Genomic DNA, 17455 nt, shown 5'->3' on the forward strand with positions numbered 1-17455 from the left:
TCAAATTAAACTTTTGGTGCTACAGGGTCAAAGCGTGAAAAGTGTTGAAATTGAAAGACGAAAATTGTTGAACATCAATTTCTGTGTGAAGGTATCTCCCACCCATGTAGGCATTTCTGTTAACTAAACAATTGAAACAATACAAAATTTATTAAGACAGAATAAGGGGGGGGGGCAGAAGGTGGGTTTCCCAAATTAAGCATACTGCGCAAATTTATAGCTACACGTGTGGCACGTGCATCTCCTTGGGAAGAACGCATACTGAGGACGCACAATAGAACACACACCGTTACATAAAAAAATTCTAGACTTTTCTAGTGACAATGTTCTAGCTGCCATTTTTCTTTGTAAGTCATAATTGTTGGATTTTTCTCTTTAAATTTGTGCATTATAAAAAAAGCGTCAAAATTATTTCTTGACATTATTTTTCCACTGTAACCGTTTATAATCCTTGTTAGACATAAAGGATATTTACCTGCAGGTATTACACTTCCAGCGGGGCCGGTCAAAGTTCAATCCTCCACACTCAATATGAATACCCTAAAGAAAATTAATTTAGAAAAATGGAAATGCATGTAAAATATAAAAAATTGCCCTAAAGGGACTGTAAGTGTAATTTCAAGTGACCCTCCATGCGAAGATAGCAATGTCTGATTTACAACGGCTCCCTTAAAACCGTTAAAAGCTTTGTTTGATTATGAAAAATTTATATAGCAATGTTTTTGTTTCTTTAATTTAAACAGTTTTTATTTGCAGTTTTTTTAGTTGTAAGAAATGCAAAACTCATAGAAATTTACACTTTTTGAGTCAAAACTGTATCTTCCACATTTTTGATTAGATTAATGTTGTTTAAAATATATAATTGTAAATCGACCAATTGTCATCTTTGCATGGAGGGTCACTTGAAATTACGCTTACAATCCTATTCAGTCCTATCGTTCAGCTAAACAAGACCTTGTAGGATCTAATTATCCATCATGAACATTGTACATTAAGATAAAAGTATATTTGGGTCGCGCAGTGTACAAATTGGTAAAGTTAACTTTTACAACAGATTTTGCAGGAAACATGAAATGAGCTGGGAACTTTTGAATGGTGGATCTCGGGATTAAGGCTTGATCCACTCTTTTTCTTAATCTCGAGATTAAATAATGCTTGTTAATCTCCAGATTGATTAACCGATCGGGATTAAGGATATCCCATTCGAAGGTTCTCAGCTCAGATTGTTTAGAGATTAAATGAGCAATACAAACCTATTATTTGTCGAAATTTTACAGCAAAACATTTTTTCCTCATTACATATATGATGTTTTCCTAATTACATATATGATGTTTTCCTAATTACATATATGATGTTTTCCTAATTACATATATGATGTTTTTTTTATTATTAACTCTCAGTTCCTGGTTCAACGTATTGTAATTAAAAAATTGCATTTGATAACTATTTCATGAATAATCTGTAATCTATAATAGGCTTAGTCGGATATCCCCAACGAGGTTATGGTGTATATAGCGATGATGTACGCTGATCCTTTACTAATTATATAGGCCATGAACTTTACCGAGACCGTACTGCATATTTGTTCATTATAAGTTGATTCTGGCCTAACCTATAGTATATCATTATTGGTGAACAGTTGTAAGTGTATAGTACAGCTAACTAAGCACTATCCTCCCCCCTGGATATCCCAGATTTGAAAAATAGATTTTTTAGCAAAGTGTATATATACTCTCCTTTGTGAAGAGTTATTGAAGTGAACCAAACTGTTCTGAATTTCTAACATGTTCTGGCACATGAAAACTATAGGAGCTACGATGACACAAGGTCGGTTCAGCTATGTCTGTAATATTAAACCTTCTGTCTAGTGTGCAGTGATTCAGTGTTAAAAACAATAAAACTGTTCAGCAAAACTAAATAAAAACCGACAAAGCAGAAAAATACCTTTCAATTTTACGACTTAAACAATATGTGAATAAACTGATAAAATATATCACAACATTTTTAACATTACAACTATTTGGCTATGACTAAATTAGTGAAAAAATAAAATATTGAGAAATTTATTATGGAAGTATATAATATAGAAATTTGGAGAGAGCATTGTAAAATGACCAAAATAGACTCTTCTTTCAAAACTTAAATTTTGAAAGTAATAGGGAAACGATTTCAAAACATCAAAAAAACGACGGGTCTTTGACGCATAAGTTTATTAGAGAAGGGGGGCATTTCAACCTCTAAGTGTGCCCCAAGCTTTAATTCTGCTTGTGTCCTTGATTTTTGAATATTTTAACTTACAGACTTTACTTTAACACATTAAGTCATGTCTCATATATGATTCATAAGTTAAATAACAAGCAAATTTTAACTATGAGGAAATATGACCGGAGTGGGGGAAGGGACGGGGGAGGGGGGGGACGATTACAAAATATAATGTAGTATGGATGAAAGAATTCTGAAAATAATAGACAATCCTAGAAAATTTTCTTTAAATATATTAAATGAGAATAATTTCTCATGTTATCTTTAACAACTGAATCGCAACAACTATCTGACATTATCAAATCTGAAAAGTTTTGACTGCCTTTGAAGGTAAGATAACTCGATTTTTTTTAATGTAAAATATAATAATAATGGTCAATGGTCAATTAGGTGGGAAAGGGTAGCTATTTTACTGGAATTATTATTAAAAACCAAAAGAGTGTTAGAATTCTTAATTTTCACTTATTGGCAAACTTTTTGTTGTTGCCATTTAAGACAACATAAAACCAAATTTGTTAAAGAAATTTTAAAGAAAATAAAAATAAATTAAATTTTAAATATTATTTTTAATTTTGAAATTCTAAGATTATTTTAAATAAACGTAATCCGGCCCAGGTCTGCCAAGTTTGAATGTTACATAAAGCTATTACAAGTATCTAGTTTAAACCGGATTCTTAGAATAAATTTTATCACATTCAGAGGCGCAACTAAGATATTTTGTTCCGGGGGGGGGGGGGGGGGGAGGTTGAGAATTTTGTGAACTTGTAATTCTTCCAGGGGTTGTATATCTTTAAAAATTAAATGTGTTTGGAGACTGGAGGGAAAAAATGAAAAGGCAATAATATTTCGTTCTGTTTACCCAAAAATTTGTTTATTTTCCGCTAAAATCATTTATTTCCCCAAATTGAGCGAATAAAACCCCCCAAAAACCTAAAATAAGAAAATATATACACTCCTGAAATTTTTGGAGAATAAATCATGGCTAAGTCAAGGAGAAGTGACATTTGTTTAAATAACTGATTTAGAAGATCTATTAAATATTTTAAACAATTATCATACATGCAAAATTATTTAAAATGTCATTTTGTTTTTGCAATTATCATATCTGTGTCTATTGGTTATCAATTTGGTGTAATCCAATCTTTAATTCTTGAAAAATTGTCAAACTTGTGATAAGACTAAATACGATTAGCATGAGAATTATGAATTATGAATGGAAATTACACAAAATACTTAAAGGGACTGTAAACATTATTTAAAGTAACCCTCTACTTGAAGAGTTGCACGACTGATTCACAACGAAAACCCTTCAAATCTTTGTCTAAGCAACAACTTGGAAAGTATCGACGTTTTTCCGCAAGTCAACTTTAAAAAACCAAATTTTTTATGTGGGAATTTAATGGTTAGTGAATTGGACATGCAGCCTTTTAAATGAAAAGTCCCTTTAAATAGAAAATTTCTAAGTTAGTTTTAAATTTCAATGCAAGTTTAAACCTTCCCCTCTTGGTTTTACTGCAGTGAATCCCAGATATATGAATATATAGGAAGAGTTTTTATAATGTCGTATTGAAGAAGCCGGAATATGAGAGGTTAAATCCAAGATATCCTCGAAGATAAAGAAGAAAATCTCCGAACAAGAAAACTGTAATCTAGGAATCATTCAGTCTCCATCTGTAAATTCTGAACTATTTAGGGAAGACGACTCGACCACAGGAGAAGTTCATAGTTGGAGAAACTCGAGAAGGACGCATGATGAAACATGGAGGACGCACAATCCTCATAATTATAATTTACCACGTCCATGTCTATTAAAATCTTTTATTTTATTTAATCAAAGTTAAAGCCTATATACTCTTTTTAAAAAAAAATATATTTCCAAGTATTGTTTGGAAATGTTTTTAACAGTTTTAAAAAGTAAAACGTATTCTAATTTCTATGCCTGGAAATTAAAATGAAAAAACCTTTTTATATTTAATATCTGAATGTTTCAGATATAATGTACGGCGCGTACATAAAACTTCCATGGATTGTGGGCGGGATGTTTTAACCCTCCACATCCTTCTACTGATAAATATTCATAGGTACATTTTTATGCATGTTAAAATTGTAAAGAAGTCTGCATTAAAGAAAAACATAAAATTGATTAAAACAAAATTATCAATTCTTTATCTAGATCTGAAGTTATAGCAATTACGACGGATCCTTGTACCTCTACTTTACGTCCTTGCGGCCTCTTTTAGCCTTTTAGGTAAACAAACAAATTCCCTAAAAAGCCTACTTAAGATGAGCATAAATGAATAATGCATCTTTATAGAGGCGGAAGGACCGTGTAGTGTGTACAGCAGCTGGACTAGTTCTCAGCTTTAAATATATAGACCCTGAAGTGCAAAGAAGATTTCTCTGCAGCCCTTTTTTAGCGTAATCGTTCCATACTATGCTTAACGGATCGTGCTTATCCTGAATCCAACTCAGGTATATTCCTCACAAAAAACTCTTGAACTATAATGTGAAATATATAAAACCTGAACATGAAAAACATCTAAATCGTTTTTCGTGACAAAAGCTAATCTGGATTTAAAACTTTAGATCGCTGGGTGTGAGCGATCAAGATCTCTATAGGTTGTTGCACCTCAAAATGATCCTATAGGTGATTAATATTTATTTTTCTAAAGATTGTAATTAGATATAAATATTCAAAAATGTATTATCAATTGATTGAAAATCTAACGTCATCATGTTTTAGACGTCGATTATCAAGCAAGCATGTAAACCTGTGAATTTAGACCGTCTCTCTTGCAAATGGATAATGTCCGTAATGTGAGTATTTTTTATTTATAATTCTTAAAAAGCCGCGCCTTATAAATAGCTTATTTTTCTTAATATCGACTATTGTTCTTATTATTATATTATTTAAATGTGATTAATATTTCAGTTATCACCTGCTTATGGAGGATAAATAAATACTTAAACCTGGATTTATCTTCTATCCTGAGTAATAAAGAGGAACAATTATTCCACGGTACAATAAATCTTTAGCACGTCCCTGAGACACGTGCGACACATAAAGTGAGAGACGAGAGTCAATTAAATAAACATAAACAAACTAAAGGTGTAAACCTACAAGTCTCACACCATCCTTCAACTCGAGCAGATCTATCCTGGATATCAAATAAACTATATCATAGACTTGTTCTTACTCTCTAAAGCAGTGTTTCGGATCAGTATCCGCGGATCCGCATCCGTGATGATGGTTCCGGATCCTGACTCTGATACGGATCCGAGGTAACTTTTGATTCTGTGAATCGGATTTTCCCTATTAAATGTTATGCAAGGTTATAATTTATAAACTATATTTATTATATATTCCGAAATGTAACAAAAAAAATATAGACTTTTTGGAGTAATCCTTTGGGCAGGCCGATCAATCACTTCTTGAAGAGATAGTCGCTGTTAGCCTTGAGCAGGAGAAGGGCGTCCAACACGTCGGCCTTGATCCGGTTCCGGAGGTCGAACTTCTGCAGCTTCAAGGCTGAGAATAGGCGCTACCCGGAACCATATCAACGTTTCCTGATACGGATCCTTATCCGACCAAATGATACGGATCCGACCGGATCCGGATCCGAAACGCTGCTCTAAAGTATTACATATTTAAGATCTATGCCGCGGAAAAATGAGTTTACTATTAATATATCAATTGCATTCATATTTCAGGGTTATTAATTTACCTTGAATTAAAAATAAAAAGAAGTTTCTTTAGAATTATCAAAAAACTTATGACGGTCCATGTATTCATATATATCTGGGATTCACTGTATTTCTTCGGCCTTCCCCCTTGCACTTCAGTTCCAATTACTCGGAAGAGGGAGGTAAATTGAAAAGGAGACAATATATTTTTGAAAATTCCTTCACGATGAAATTCAACCTATATTTGAAGACAGCCTTCCCCCCACATACTACAAAAAAAAAATGTTTTTCTTAATTTAATTACAATAAAAACTTACAAATGATTAGTTAATATAAACGTAATATTAAATCGATCCCCACCCTAAAATATTTCGCTTTTTCAAGCAAATGCAAAATGCAAATAGGTAATAATGTCATTGAATCATATATCTATGTATGTATCTCTGTATGGAACAATTAACTAAAAAAAAATCTTTAAATGATTACTTTAACATGGAGGACGCACAATCCTCATAATTATAATTTACCACGAACCCCCCCCCCTTCCATGACCAATGAATGACCGTAGGGATGATCATGTGAAAGTTTTATTGTTCAGTATGAAAGTTTTATTGTTCAGTATTATTTGAAATACATCAGAAGTGTACAGTTTTTTCAGCAGTGAACACAAATGCAGAACAACTGGACTGAAAGGAACTGAGTTTTTGCAACAAACTCTAACTTTTTAATTCCTATATCTTTGTAAAATGATAGTGAAAAGCTTCGATATTTCAAACTTATATTATTTGATCTTATAAAATTAATAGTTTGAAAATCAAAAGTCTACAACAATTAGTTGAAAAGATCATTTAAATTAGAAAATCCGAGTTTGTGGCAAGAACTCAGTTCCTTTCATAAGTGAACTTAAATGTTTTCCAAATTCAAATCTGTTGAAAGTGACATCATTTGACCGCCAATTTGGTTACTTAAGGTGGTCCCGTTCGGTTCAGTCGTTTTGACGTTCAGCGAATTTAAACAATCAAACAAAGGATGAGGGGGGGGGGGGGGGGATACCATTTTCATCTTCATTAAAACTATTTTTGGGAAATTTTCGAATTTTTTTGAGATTGTTTAAAGTCATAAATTTCCAAAATAAATTAGGACAGCCGCGTCAGAGTTCACAGTGCATCTTGGACTTTTGATAACCGGGCCCATGCACCTAGCACACACTACACACATACAACTCACACCACTTCTCTCTCTCTCTTTTACTCTCTATAAATAAATTTGACTCCTTCTAATTTCACCAGTAAATACTCAACTTACATACACTCAACAGTACAGCTAAATTTTTTTTTTATAAACTGACAAGTCGCCTTAAACTCTAATTTTCTAATCCCTGGAGAATAGGATATTTTTAAGGAACTGACTACTCACCTTAATTTCTTAGTTTTCTAATTTCTGGTAAAAGGAAATTTCTAAGGAACTGAATACTAAGCTAAAAATTCTTAGTTTTCTTATTTCCGGAGAATAGGAAATTTCTAAGGAACTGAATTCTCACCTTAAATACTTCTTAGTTTTTCTGACTTCTGGAGAGTAGGAAATTTAAAGAACCGAATACTCGCCTTAAATTCTTAGTTATCTAATTCCTGGAGAATAGGAAATTTCTAAGGAACTGAATACTCACATTAGATTCTTAGTTTTCTAATTTCTGGAGAATAGGAAATTTTTAAGGAACTGAATACTCACATTAGATTCTTAGTTTTCTAATTTCTGGAGAATAGGAAATTTCTAAGGAACTGAATACTCACATTAGATTCTTAGTTATCTAATTTCTGGAGAATAGGAAATTTTTAAGGAACTGAATACTCGCATTAGATTCTTAGTTTTCTAATTTTTAAGGAACGGTATATTCGCCTTAAACTTACTTACTACTCCCAATGACTTTGCACCCTGATGGATGGTGTAAAACTTTCAAAATGTTCGAAATTCCAAAGAAAAACACATTTAAAGGAGAAAAAACTTGTTTGTCTAACTTTAAACATCATAATTTTAGAAAATTCAAATATCAGAGAACAATTTTAAAAAATCATTAAAAGTATTTTTTTTTCTTCTGTCAACTTAATCTGCGAAACGATAGTGCGGAAAACGTTGGGTTCTTTCTTTTGTGAATAAATTAAGAAATTTTCGGGTTTAACAGTAAATCGTCAACTTTTTAACAGTTAAGTGAATCATTAAGTACAATAAAGGAGAATTATTTTAAACTTAATTTTTTCCAATTCACAGAAACAACTTTTTAAAAATCGTTATCAATCGATTTCAGAATTAAATAGAAAAAAATGGATATCTCAACAGAGGGTATTTGGAATCTAGTTTTGTATCATTTCCATGAAGATTTTGCCCTTGCTCTACTCATTGCAGGCATTAGTTGATTACAACCTAGAACAAATGTGACAAATAATTGTGTCTTTGCCACAATCTAATATCTTCTAATCCCTAAATATTTGCAACCTGAGCCAGCGGTTTAAAATTTTCGGCTTGAGCCGTAATTCCTTAAACTCGACTTTAAAACCCGACCTTCAACCCAACTCTGACGACAGCTTGTGTCACATGATTGACAGCTGCAAGATCTTCGGTTCAACGGAAGGAGTTAGACCCAATGAAAATAAAACCGACCTTGGCTGGTTTTGGTGGAGAATAAGGCTCGATGTTGAGTCTTATTCTCATTGAAACCCGGAATGCGCCAATTCCTACCATCAAAATATGCCAAATATAATATAATATAATATAATATTAAACCGGTTTTTTGAACCCAACCTCGTTGAAAATAAGATGTAGCTTGAATCCGAAAGCTCAAGTCGCAAATAAGGGCCAACGACAGCTTAGACCCGAGCCGTATTTTTCCGAATTTGTTTCAAATCGCGGGCGCTGATGGTGTAAACCTAAAATATTTCAAACCTACTATTCATCTAACAGAATGCATAGTTGAATATCTTAGGTCATTGGATTACAAAGATATATGGATTGGAAAATCGGACCCAATTCCTTTAATGTTTGACATTTCTTGGTGTTAACATTTTTTTGTGATAAGGCTATTTTTTTCTAGCAATTTATACTACACTGCAATTTCATGAAACATAATGAATCATAGTTTTTATCATTTAACGTTTTGTGGTTAGATCTTTCTATGAGCTTGTCATAAAAATAAATGACACCCCTCTGTTTGTGTAAACAATACAGATTTTTTTAATAACTAATTTTTTTTACAGAGTTTAGAAATCATAAATTAAATGGTGCAACATCAAATCAACTCTTGGACATGTCAATATGTTTTTTTAATTTTAAAATCTCAAACTTCATTTGTACAAAACTTTATTCAGATTAAATCAAACATTAATAATCATTTTGTGGTTCGATTTTCTGAGAGCCGGTAATACAGATAAATGACCCCCCCCCCCCCTCCCGTTTGTGTGACTAAACTAAGGCAGGCACCCATTTTAGTATTGCTACCAGATCAGGAAATTTTTTTTACAGAGTTTTGAAATTATACTTTAAATGGTTCAAAATTAACCTTTGACTATGTCAATATGGTTTAATGTTTATTGAAAAGTTTAAACTTTATTTGTACAACAACTGTTTTAATCAAATTAAATAAATAATGAAAACTTTGCATTCCTGACACTTAATATCTTTACCAACTTGTTAAAATATTTGTACTTTCTTATCTTAATATAGTACAAATGTAATAACTAACATTCAACAATTTAGAAAAGTAATAGACATCAGTTTTATTTTTTTTTTACTTTTAAATCTAGAATTTTAAAAATTTAATAAAAAATGGAATCTAGTTGGAGGCTAATTTTTTAAACTTTGATCATCCATAAACCTTCTCTTGGGTCATGCGAGGTCCTAGACAATATTTGGGAACGATCGGTTCAGCCTTTTTGACGTTTTTTTTGGATACACACAAACACACAGACAAGCAAAGTATATTTATAAATATAATTTTTTAAACATATGAATTGTTTAGGGGTAATAATATCCTTTATCCTGAGCTTTGCTGTCGGAGCAAATGATTCTGCTAATTCTTGGGGAACTTCAGTAGGTAAAAAAACTTATTTTTAAAGAATTTTATCACAGATGTTGTTTATCTAGGGATCAAGCCTTGATCTCCATATTCCTTCTATTCCTTCAAGGCATCCAAAAAAAACTATGAAACCCTTAAATTTCAAAGTTGTAATATAGTAGATATCATGATCAAGAGAGAGATCAGAAAACTTGAGTTAAACATAATTCATATCGACCAATATTAATCCAGCACGATTTTCAAATCTTAAAATGAAAACTATTTGTAGGGGCAGGGACTGTTTCCTTAACCTGGGCATACATTCTTGGATCACTCATGGAGACAATTGGTAAGATGTTCTCACCATATAAAGGGTTGTTTGTCATGATTACTTTTTAAGTGATGATATACCCTGTCAAATTGCAATGGTAATGAAAATTCTTTTATTTTCTCTCTGTAGCAACCCTAGTAATTTTTTTCCTAAAGCCTTGACTGCAACTGTCAATTTTGAAAAACTTATGTAATGTGAAGATATAAATTGCATTGCTGTGGCCATTGAAAATATTTCACTATTTTTTAATTTCTACAGAAAACAAAAATTGAAAAAAATAAAAATTTTATCTGAAGGTGCCACATTGCTGTCTGGTGATGTCATAAAAAAGGTGGTGAATGGGATTGTGAACATAGATGCTTATAAGTCGAACAGAACTGATGTTATAAACGGATGGAGTGAACAGAGTCCAGAAGACGGCCTTTATGATGAGAGGTTGCTGATGGTTGGCTGTATTGCGGTGATGTTAAGTAAGTTTACATTTTTTAGTCAGCAATTTAAAGCCAAGCTTCAATGGAGTTTTGCGCCTTACTTTCTCACTAAACTTTTTTTTCAAATGTTTTTTGAAAGTCAACCTTTTTCATGTATATTGGTTAAAAATAGCAATTAAATATTTCGCAGATTTTTCCAGTTTTCGTTGTAAGATTTCTAAATTTTTAAAAAATGTTATCACAAATTAAGTCTCATAAATTCTTACGGCCATAAACCTTTACTAGAAGAACTTGGGTACAAGCTTTGACAAATTTATACATAGAATCTTATTACTTTCAATATTTACAGGTAGTGGGCTCTGGCAATTAATTGCATCATTTTTCTCGTGGCCTGTGGCAGGAACACACTGCATTATATTTGGACTTCTTGGTTTCACACTCACAGCTAAAGGAAAATGACAAATAAAATAAATTATGGAATTTCCAGCAAAAGATGTTTGTTAACTCAAGCTGGACTAAAAATTTGGTGATCTTAGTTTTTGAATGATTGTCAAATTTATTAGGATCAAATGGATTGAAAAATGCTGAAGAATTTGCCACCATTGTCTACATGCTTTTTGTATCCATTCTCATTGCTCTGGTGGCATCAGCCGTCTTTTATTTCCCTCTTTACAAATACTGCTTCAGGTATAACTACTTATTTATTAGATTAANCAACCTGGAAATCAGAGATACAAAACAATATGACACTGAACCATATTTTGTGAGAAACAAAATAGTTATTCAGAAAATTGGGTCTTGCACAGTTATTGATTTTTCAGGGAATGTTGTCAACTTTTAAGTGACCCTCCATTTAAAAGAAAGGCATTCCTGATTTACTACGATATCCTTAAAATCTTAATCTGATCAATATTGCGGAAGATAACATAGCTTTCTTGACTTGTGTTAGATTCTGATAATTTCTACATTACTTCTGAAGCTAGAAATGTTAAAATCACTTTTGCAAAGCAACCACCACTGAAAATGAATAGTTTTCACAAACAAAAACATGGATATCTCATTCATTCTTAATCAGACAAAGCTTTTAAGGGATTACCATTATGAATTGAACTTATCACTCTATCAATAGAGTCAAATAAGATATGTTTGAAGTCCTCTACTGCGTTTATCCTTTAGATCGGACACTCCTTTCTCTGGAAAGAACAGAATCATATATGGCCTGCTCACTGGATCTGCTGTAGGTAATTAAAAGTTCATTATATCAGAGATGTCATAATTATGAAGAAAAAGAAATCCCTATTTGGCCCCATTGGAAATTAATATTAATGTCATTTTTTATTTAGGGATTCCGGTAGCTTTTATTTTCCTGCAAACAAACAAAGCTTTTGAGTTGATAAGGTAAAAATTACCAAAAAGTTGGATAATTTTAAGATGCAATTATTAGATTATCTGTGAAATATTGAATTTTTTTTATGTTTTAGTGCTGACAATGATCCTCACTGGATAGCAATAGGTAATGTTTTTAAATATTGTCCGCCTTTAAGATAAATATTTCATTGATTAATCTGTTCAGGAACTGGTTTAGCTGTAACTTTGATCATGTCAATTCTTGCAATATTTGTCATCATTCCTCAGATAAAAAATATGACATCAGATTTGGCCCTAGATGTTGACCTCAGGTATTAATTGCATTTATTATGAAAAAATTACCCACTTCTCACAAAAAATACATTTTTTATTTTAATTATAAAATTTGGATTTGACATTAAAAGATGATTTGGGTTTAAGGGGTAAAATGATTTAGCAGTGGAAGGGGATCTTGTCAATTTGAACATTTTCTATCTATTCCTGAGGTTTATGAAATTCTAGATGTTGGAAGAAAGGAAGTAAAGAGGACAAGGAGGAAGAAATGTCAACTGTTGAACCTATAGAGATTGAAAGCAAGGAGAAACCTGATGCTAGCAAACAGAACAATACTCTGAAAGATAGTCCTGAACTAACCAGGATCTTCAGACCACTTCAAGGTAGCCGTAGTTAATGATTAAACTAAGAAAGACCCAACCCAAGAATTTTGCGGTACAGTATGAAATCATTGATCTACAAATTTCTATTTAGTGATTTCGGCAATGACCAGTGCACTTGTGCATGGTGGTAATGATGTGGCAAACTGTATTGGACCTTTTGTAGTAATCTATCTAGTCTACCAGGTTTGTTATTTTCCCTGAACAGTAATGCCACAAATAAAGCCAAGTGTCTGGTTCCCTTTAAAATAGTACTTTTCAGCTCAATCACTTTAGAATGAAAGGTGCAATTATCTTTTTCCTAGTTTAACCAAATAAAAGCTTAATTTGATAACATTTCTAAGCAAATCATAAAGTTAATTATTTTCCAGACCAGAATTCAAATACTTACATTATCTATTTTTAAAACTTTTATGTTAAGGAGGGAATTTTGACCCAAACCAAGTATGAAGCACCTTTCGCAATCTCGCTATGGGGTGGAGTTGGAATTTCCCTAGGGCTCATCATGTTTGGAAAGAAGGTTATAATGTAAGTATTCTTAAAACAAAAAAAAATGATCATATCAAATCAGACTTTTAGGAATATTATCCTCGCTTCAACCTCAAAGTGAAAAATATTATATTGAATAATTTAAAATATATCAGGACAATGGGACAGGACATAACTGAGATGACACCATCTAAAGGATTTGTTGTTGAATGGATTTCTTCAATCATTGGACTGATCTTCACAGCTTTCGGTAAGTTTCAGCTGAAAAATTGTTTTATCTTTAGATGCTACAATTGCGATTTGTTTGATGACTTATGTAAATATTTTTACATAAAATGTTTCAGGATTTATGTTGTCTACCACTCACTGCAAAGTTGGATGTATTATAGGTACAGCTCAAAAAATAATACTTCTCAAACTTTTTTGGAAAATAAAAAACAAATCTTAACCATGTTGTTATTTCTTCTAGGATGTGGACTAATGCAAGGCCTGGTCGATACAGGATCACCAAAAAAAGCTTTAAGCTATGTAAACTTTAAAGTTCTCTCAGGTAATTATCAACAAAAAAAAACGTGGACACTTTAAAATTTCTGCTTAATCCGCTTTTTAAAATATCCCTACCATATTCTGACCAAACTTTAAAATTTCCCAAGCTTCTGATTGGCTATTTGGGACTTGCATAACCCACTCTATTGGTTGAATACTTTCCTTGATACAAACTAAAGATTAAACTAATCTTGATCTCAATATCCACAATTCTAAAGTTTTCATTTCTGAACAAGAAAGTTTTTTTTTGAGGTTTTGGTTTTCTTATAGATTGATTTCTAGGAGTAATACTGTCATGGGCACTGACTATTCCAGTAGCTATGGGACTATCATCAATCATCTTCCTTGTTCTAAAGGAACTACTGATCAGTTAACAAGCACTTAATATCCAACCATTTACACAGCACAAAATACATTCAGAAATAACCTTCACACCTCTCGAGTTCAAACATTTGTAAAGTATTTCTTATTATTTATAATCTAATAAATCTAGTATTTATAATCTAATAAATCTAGTATTTATAATCTAATAAATCTAGTATTTATAATACAATACATCAATAAATTTGTATTAAAAAGACGGTCTGCTTTATTTGTTACATGATAAAAATTCAATATCTAGAAATTGACTTTCTATATGAATTAAGATTCATGCTTTTACGTAACTTTATTTCAAATTAACCTTTCAAAAGTTAATTCTATGGCATTAAGTCAAGCTGGTTTGATCTGTTTAAAAGTTGCTTTTAAAGTCTTGACATAACATCTAAACATATTAAATCGAAAACACAAACACAAAATCTTGCAAATCTCCAAAATTGATATGTATCAAGATTCATTTACATAATATTTTAAAGAAGATTAAGATGTATATGGGATATCAGTTCATTAGCACCGTAAATAGACAAACAGAGAAAAGGAGATTAGTTTTAGAACAATTAAAGAACAGGCTTGGAAAAAACTTCAAGAGTATACATATAAATTTTTTAAATACTGTTTTCTACAGTTTTTTTTATAAATTTTTATTGTAACTGAACCAATGAACATTGCATCTTTTTTAATGAGCTATCTTATAAAATGGTCCTAGACAAAAGAAAACACTTCTGTTTTCCCTATTCCTATATTCACATTTTCTAACTATGATGCAATCTTAAATTCTGCCCTAGCTTTAGCTTGTAGTGTTTGGAAATGCAAAGAACGTGATTGTTCCATGCTTAATATATGCTATTTGTATAAATTATCTTTACTTATAAAATATACACTGGTTAGACATTGAGACTAGGAACTCATTATTCAAGGCATGATTTCTCAAGGAGGTATCATAGACAATGCTCACAGTAGGGTATTGTTCAAACAAATAATGCAGAGGGACAAAATCATCAAGTTTAAACTAAAACATTGGCAAAACTAAAAACTGATAATATGCCAGACAATTAGGTCCGCATTTTATGATATTATCTTTAATTTTAAGCACATTTTACATCTGCAAACATTTTCCCTTCTTTTATATAGTTTAATAAATCAAGTAGCAATTTTTATATGGTTTTTTTGTATGTTTTTTTGTATACCAGATCATAACTCATAACCCCTTGACTGATTTGCCTCAAATTTTGATTTGGAAACTTGTTGGAACCAGGGGTTCTTTTCTTGGTTAAAAGTTCAATGTGAAGTGGATTGAAAGCTTGGTTATCAAGCTAATATATTATATCCACAAACATTATGATTTTTAATCAATGGATTTTTGTAAAAACAAAGCTTTAGGAGGAAACATAATTTTGTCCTGTATGTCTTCAAAATTTTACCGGGAGCATGTAAGGTCCAAATAAAAAATAAAAATTAGGATCAATTTAACCGTCTTTTAGATATAAACAAACCAAAAATAAGATAAGCCATGTTAGTAAATAAAGTCGTAACAAATCACTTAAGCAATTTGTCAAGCAAGATTCAGGCATTTTAGCGCTGAGAATTTTACCAAAAGTAAATCTGTCGAAATCAAATCAAATCAAATCCAATCAAATCAAATCAATTAGAAAGTCCTAATATCCACCCTCCAGACTGGAAATGAATTTACAGGTTAAAGAATGAAGTGAGGTCTTATAGCTTGTACCGCATTAAAAAAGTATTGCTCTTAAATTACTGATTCTTATATTAACCATTTTAATTTTAAAAAGTAACTCCGGCCATGTTAATGTTGCTAATTTTACAATTGCACATAAAGTACTTCTTTAGTGTACAAAAGGAAACATTGAAGGGACTGTCATTGTAATTTTAAGTGACCCACCATCTTTATATTAGGGCATGTCGGAATCCGATTTACGACAGTACCTTTAAACCTTTGACTGAGTGATGAAAATGATAAAGATATCCTTGTTTTTATATCTGAAGAGTGTTTTTTTTTCTGAAAATGTCATGCACAGAAATCTGAAATTCATTATTTATTAAAGAAACCACAACTGAAAATAATCTATCTTGAAACAAAAAATCATGAATATCCTTTAAATGAAGGGTGACTCGAAATTACGTTGACAGTCCCTTTAAATGGAGGGTGACTCGAAATTACGTTGACAGTCCCTTTAAATGAAGGGTGACTCGAAATTACGTTGACAGTCCCTTTAAATGAAGGGTGACTCGAAATTACGTTGACAGTCCCTTTAAATGAAGTGTGACTTGAAATTACGTTGACAGTCCCTTTAAATGAAGGGTGACTTGAAATTACGTTGACAGTCCCTTTAAATGAAGGGTGACTTGAAATTACGTTGACAGTCCCTTTAAATGAAGGGTGACTTGAAATTACGTTGACAGTCCCTTTAAATGCAAGGAAGTCCTACCTGTGCTCCACAACAGACACAGATAACTGTTTCCCATTTAGAGTCCTCCACATCCATCCTAGATTAAACATCACGGGTTAAAGGGAGTGTTAACTCAATTTTTGCAGATCCGGATCCAGGAAGCCAAAATGTTACAGATCCAATGCACTGGTTTTAAAGGTGAAGCACTCCGCAGTCCACACTATAAAAGTACAGTTAAACCCCTTATGATTAATGACAAAAGATGTGAAAAACGGTTTCAAATTTAACCCTTGAAAAAAAGTGTTTTATCAACTATTAATACTTGACAGAAGTATCGATCGATTCCAAAACTGATAATCATTGGCAAATAGAAACATATTTGCAATTGAAGTTTTATATTAATTTGTTACTCTGAATATAAAAACTTAATTTAATTTTGAATAAAAATTGATCGACTACTTCTGAACCAGAGGAGCACTCAAGATTTCAAGATTGAGAAATATACAGAATTTCTTCCTGACATAAACTGGAGCATCACAGGTGTCAGGGCGGAGCAGAAGATCACTAAATACTTACTTTCTTCCTCCTGGGCACTTGCAGACCAGAGCATCGCAGGTGTCAGGGCGGAGCAGAAGATCATTAAATACTTACTTTCTTCCTCCTGGGCACTTGCAGACCGGAGCATCACAGGAGTCAGGGCGGAGCAGAAGATCATTAAATGCTTCTCCTTCAGTCTCCCATTTGGCATCCTTAAAGGGATTATTTAGCTTGTTGAAAAAATACAAAAAGATAAGCATAACCTGATCTGGAACATCAAATCAACATATATCCCATACTCCAGTGTCCCCTGTGTACCCCC

The 17455-nt window shown here is 32.1% G+C and overlaps 2 protein-coding genes and 1 long non-coding RNA gene across 3 annotated transcripts in view; 2 read left to right on the top strand and 1 right to left on the bottom strand.

The window, feature by feature from the left end:
• LOC111702072 (PHD finger protein 7) overlaps positions 1-17455 on the bottom strand; it is a 28276-nt gene that overhangs the window by 5561 nt on the left and 5260 nt on the right. Inside the window, exons 9-11 of the mRNA XM_023473635.1 lie at positions 17248-17345; positions 16636-16693; positions 476-540 (exon numbers count right to left, since the gene is read on the bottom strand). Coding sequence (XP_023329403.1) covers positions 476-540; positions 16636-16693; positions 17248-17345 — 221 coding nt within the window. The remainder of the gene's footprint in view (positions 1-475; positions 541-16635; positions 16694-17247; positions 17346-17455) is intronic.
• LOC111702093 (uncharacterized) lies at positions 4174-5283 on the top strand. The gene is made up of 6 exons (XR_002765352.1): positions 4174-4344; positions 4437-4511; positions 4578-4735; positions 4850-4910; positions 5007-5080; positions 5196-5283. It is a non-coding gene; the product is annotated as an uncharacterized LOC111702093 (long non-coding RNA).
• On the top strand, positions 8247-14335 carry LOC111702091 (sodium-dependent phosphate transporter 1). The gene is made up of 17 exons (XM_023473662.1): positions 8247-8347; positions 9957-10031; positions 10282-10341; positions 10620-10793; positions 11104-11205; positions 11318-11441; positions 11931-11995; positions 12098-12152; positions 12236-12267; positions 12328-12433; positions 12624-12778; positions 12870-12961; positions 13197-13303; positions 13420-13514; positions 13609-13653; positions 13734-13814; positions 14093-14335. The coding sequence occupies exons 1-17, from the start codon at positions 8266-8268 to the stop codon at positions 14182-14184; spliced, it is 1542 nt and encodes a 513-aa protein (XP_023329430.1). The 5' UTR covers positions 8247-8265; the 3' UTR covers positions 14185-14335.

Source organism: Eurytemora carolleeae, unplaced genomic scaffold, assembly GCF_000591075.1.
Source record: "Eurytemora carolleeae unplaced genomic scaffold, Eaff_2.0 scaffold53, whole genome shotgun sequence".
NCBI lineage: Eukaryota > Metazoa > Arthropoda > Copepoda > Calanoida > Temoridae > Eurytemora > Eurytemora carolleeae.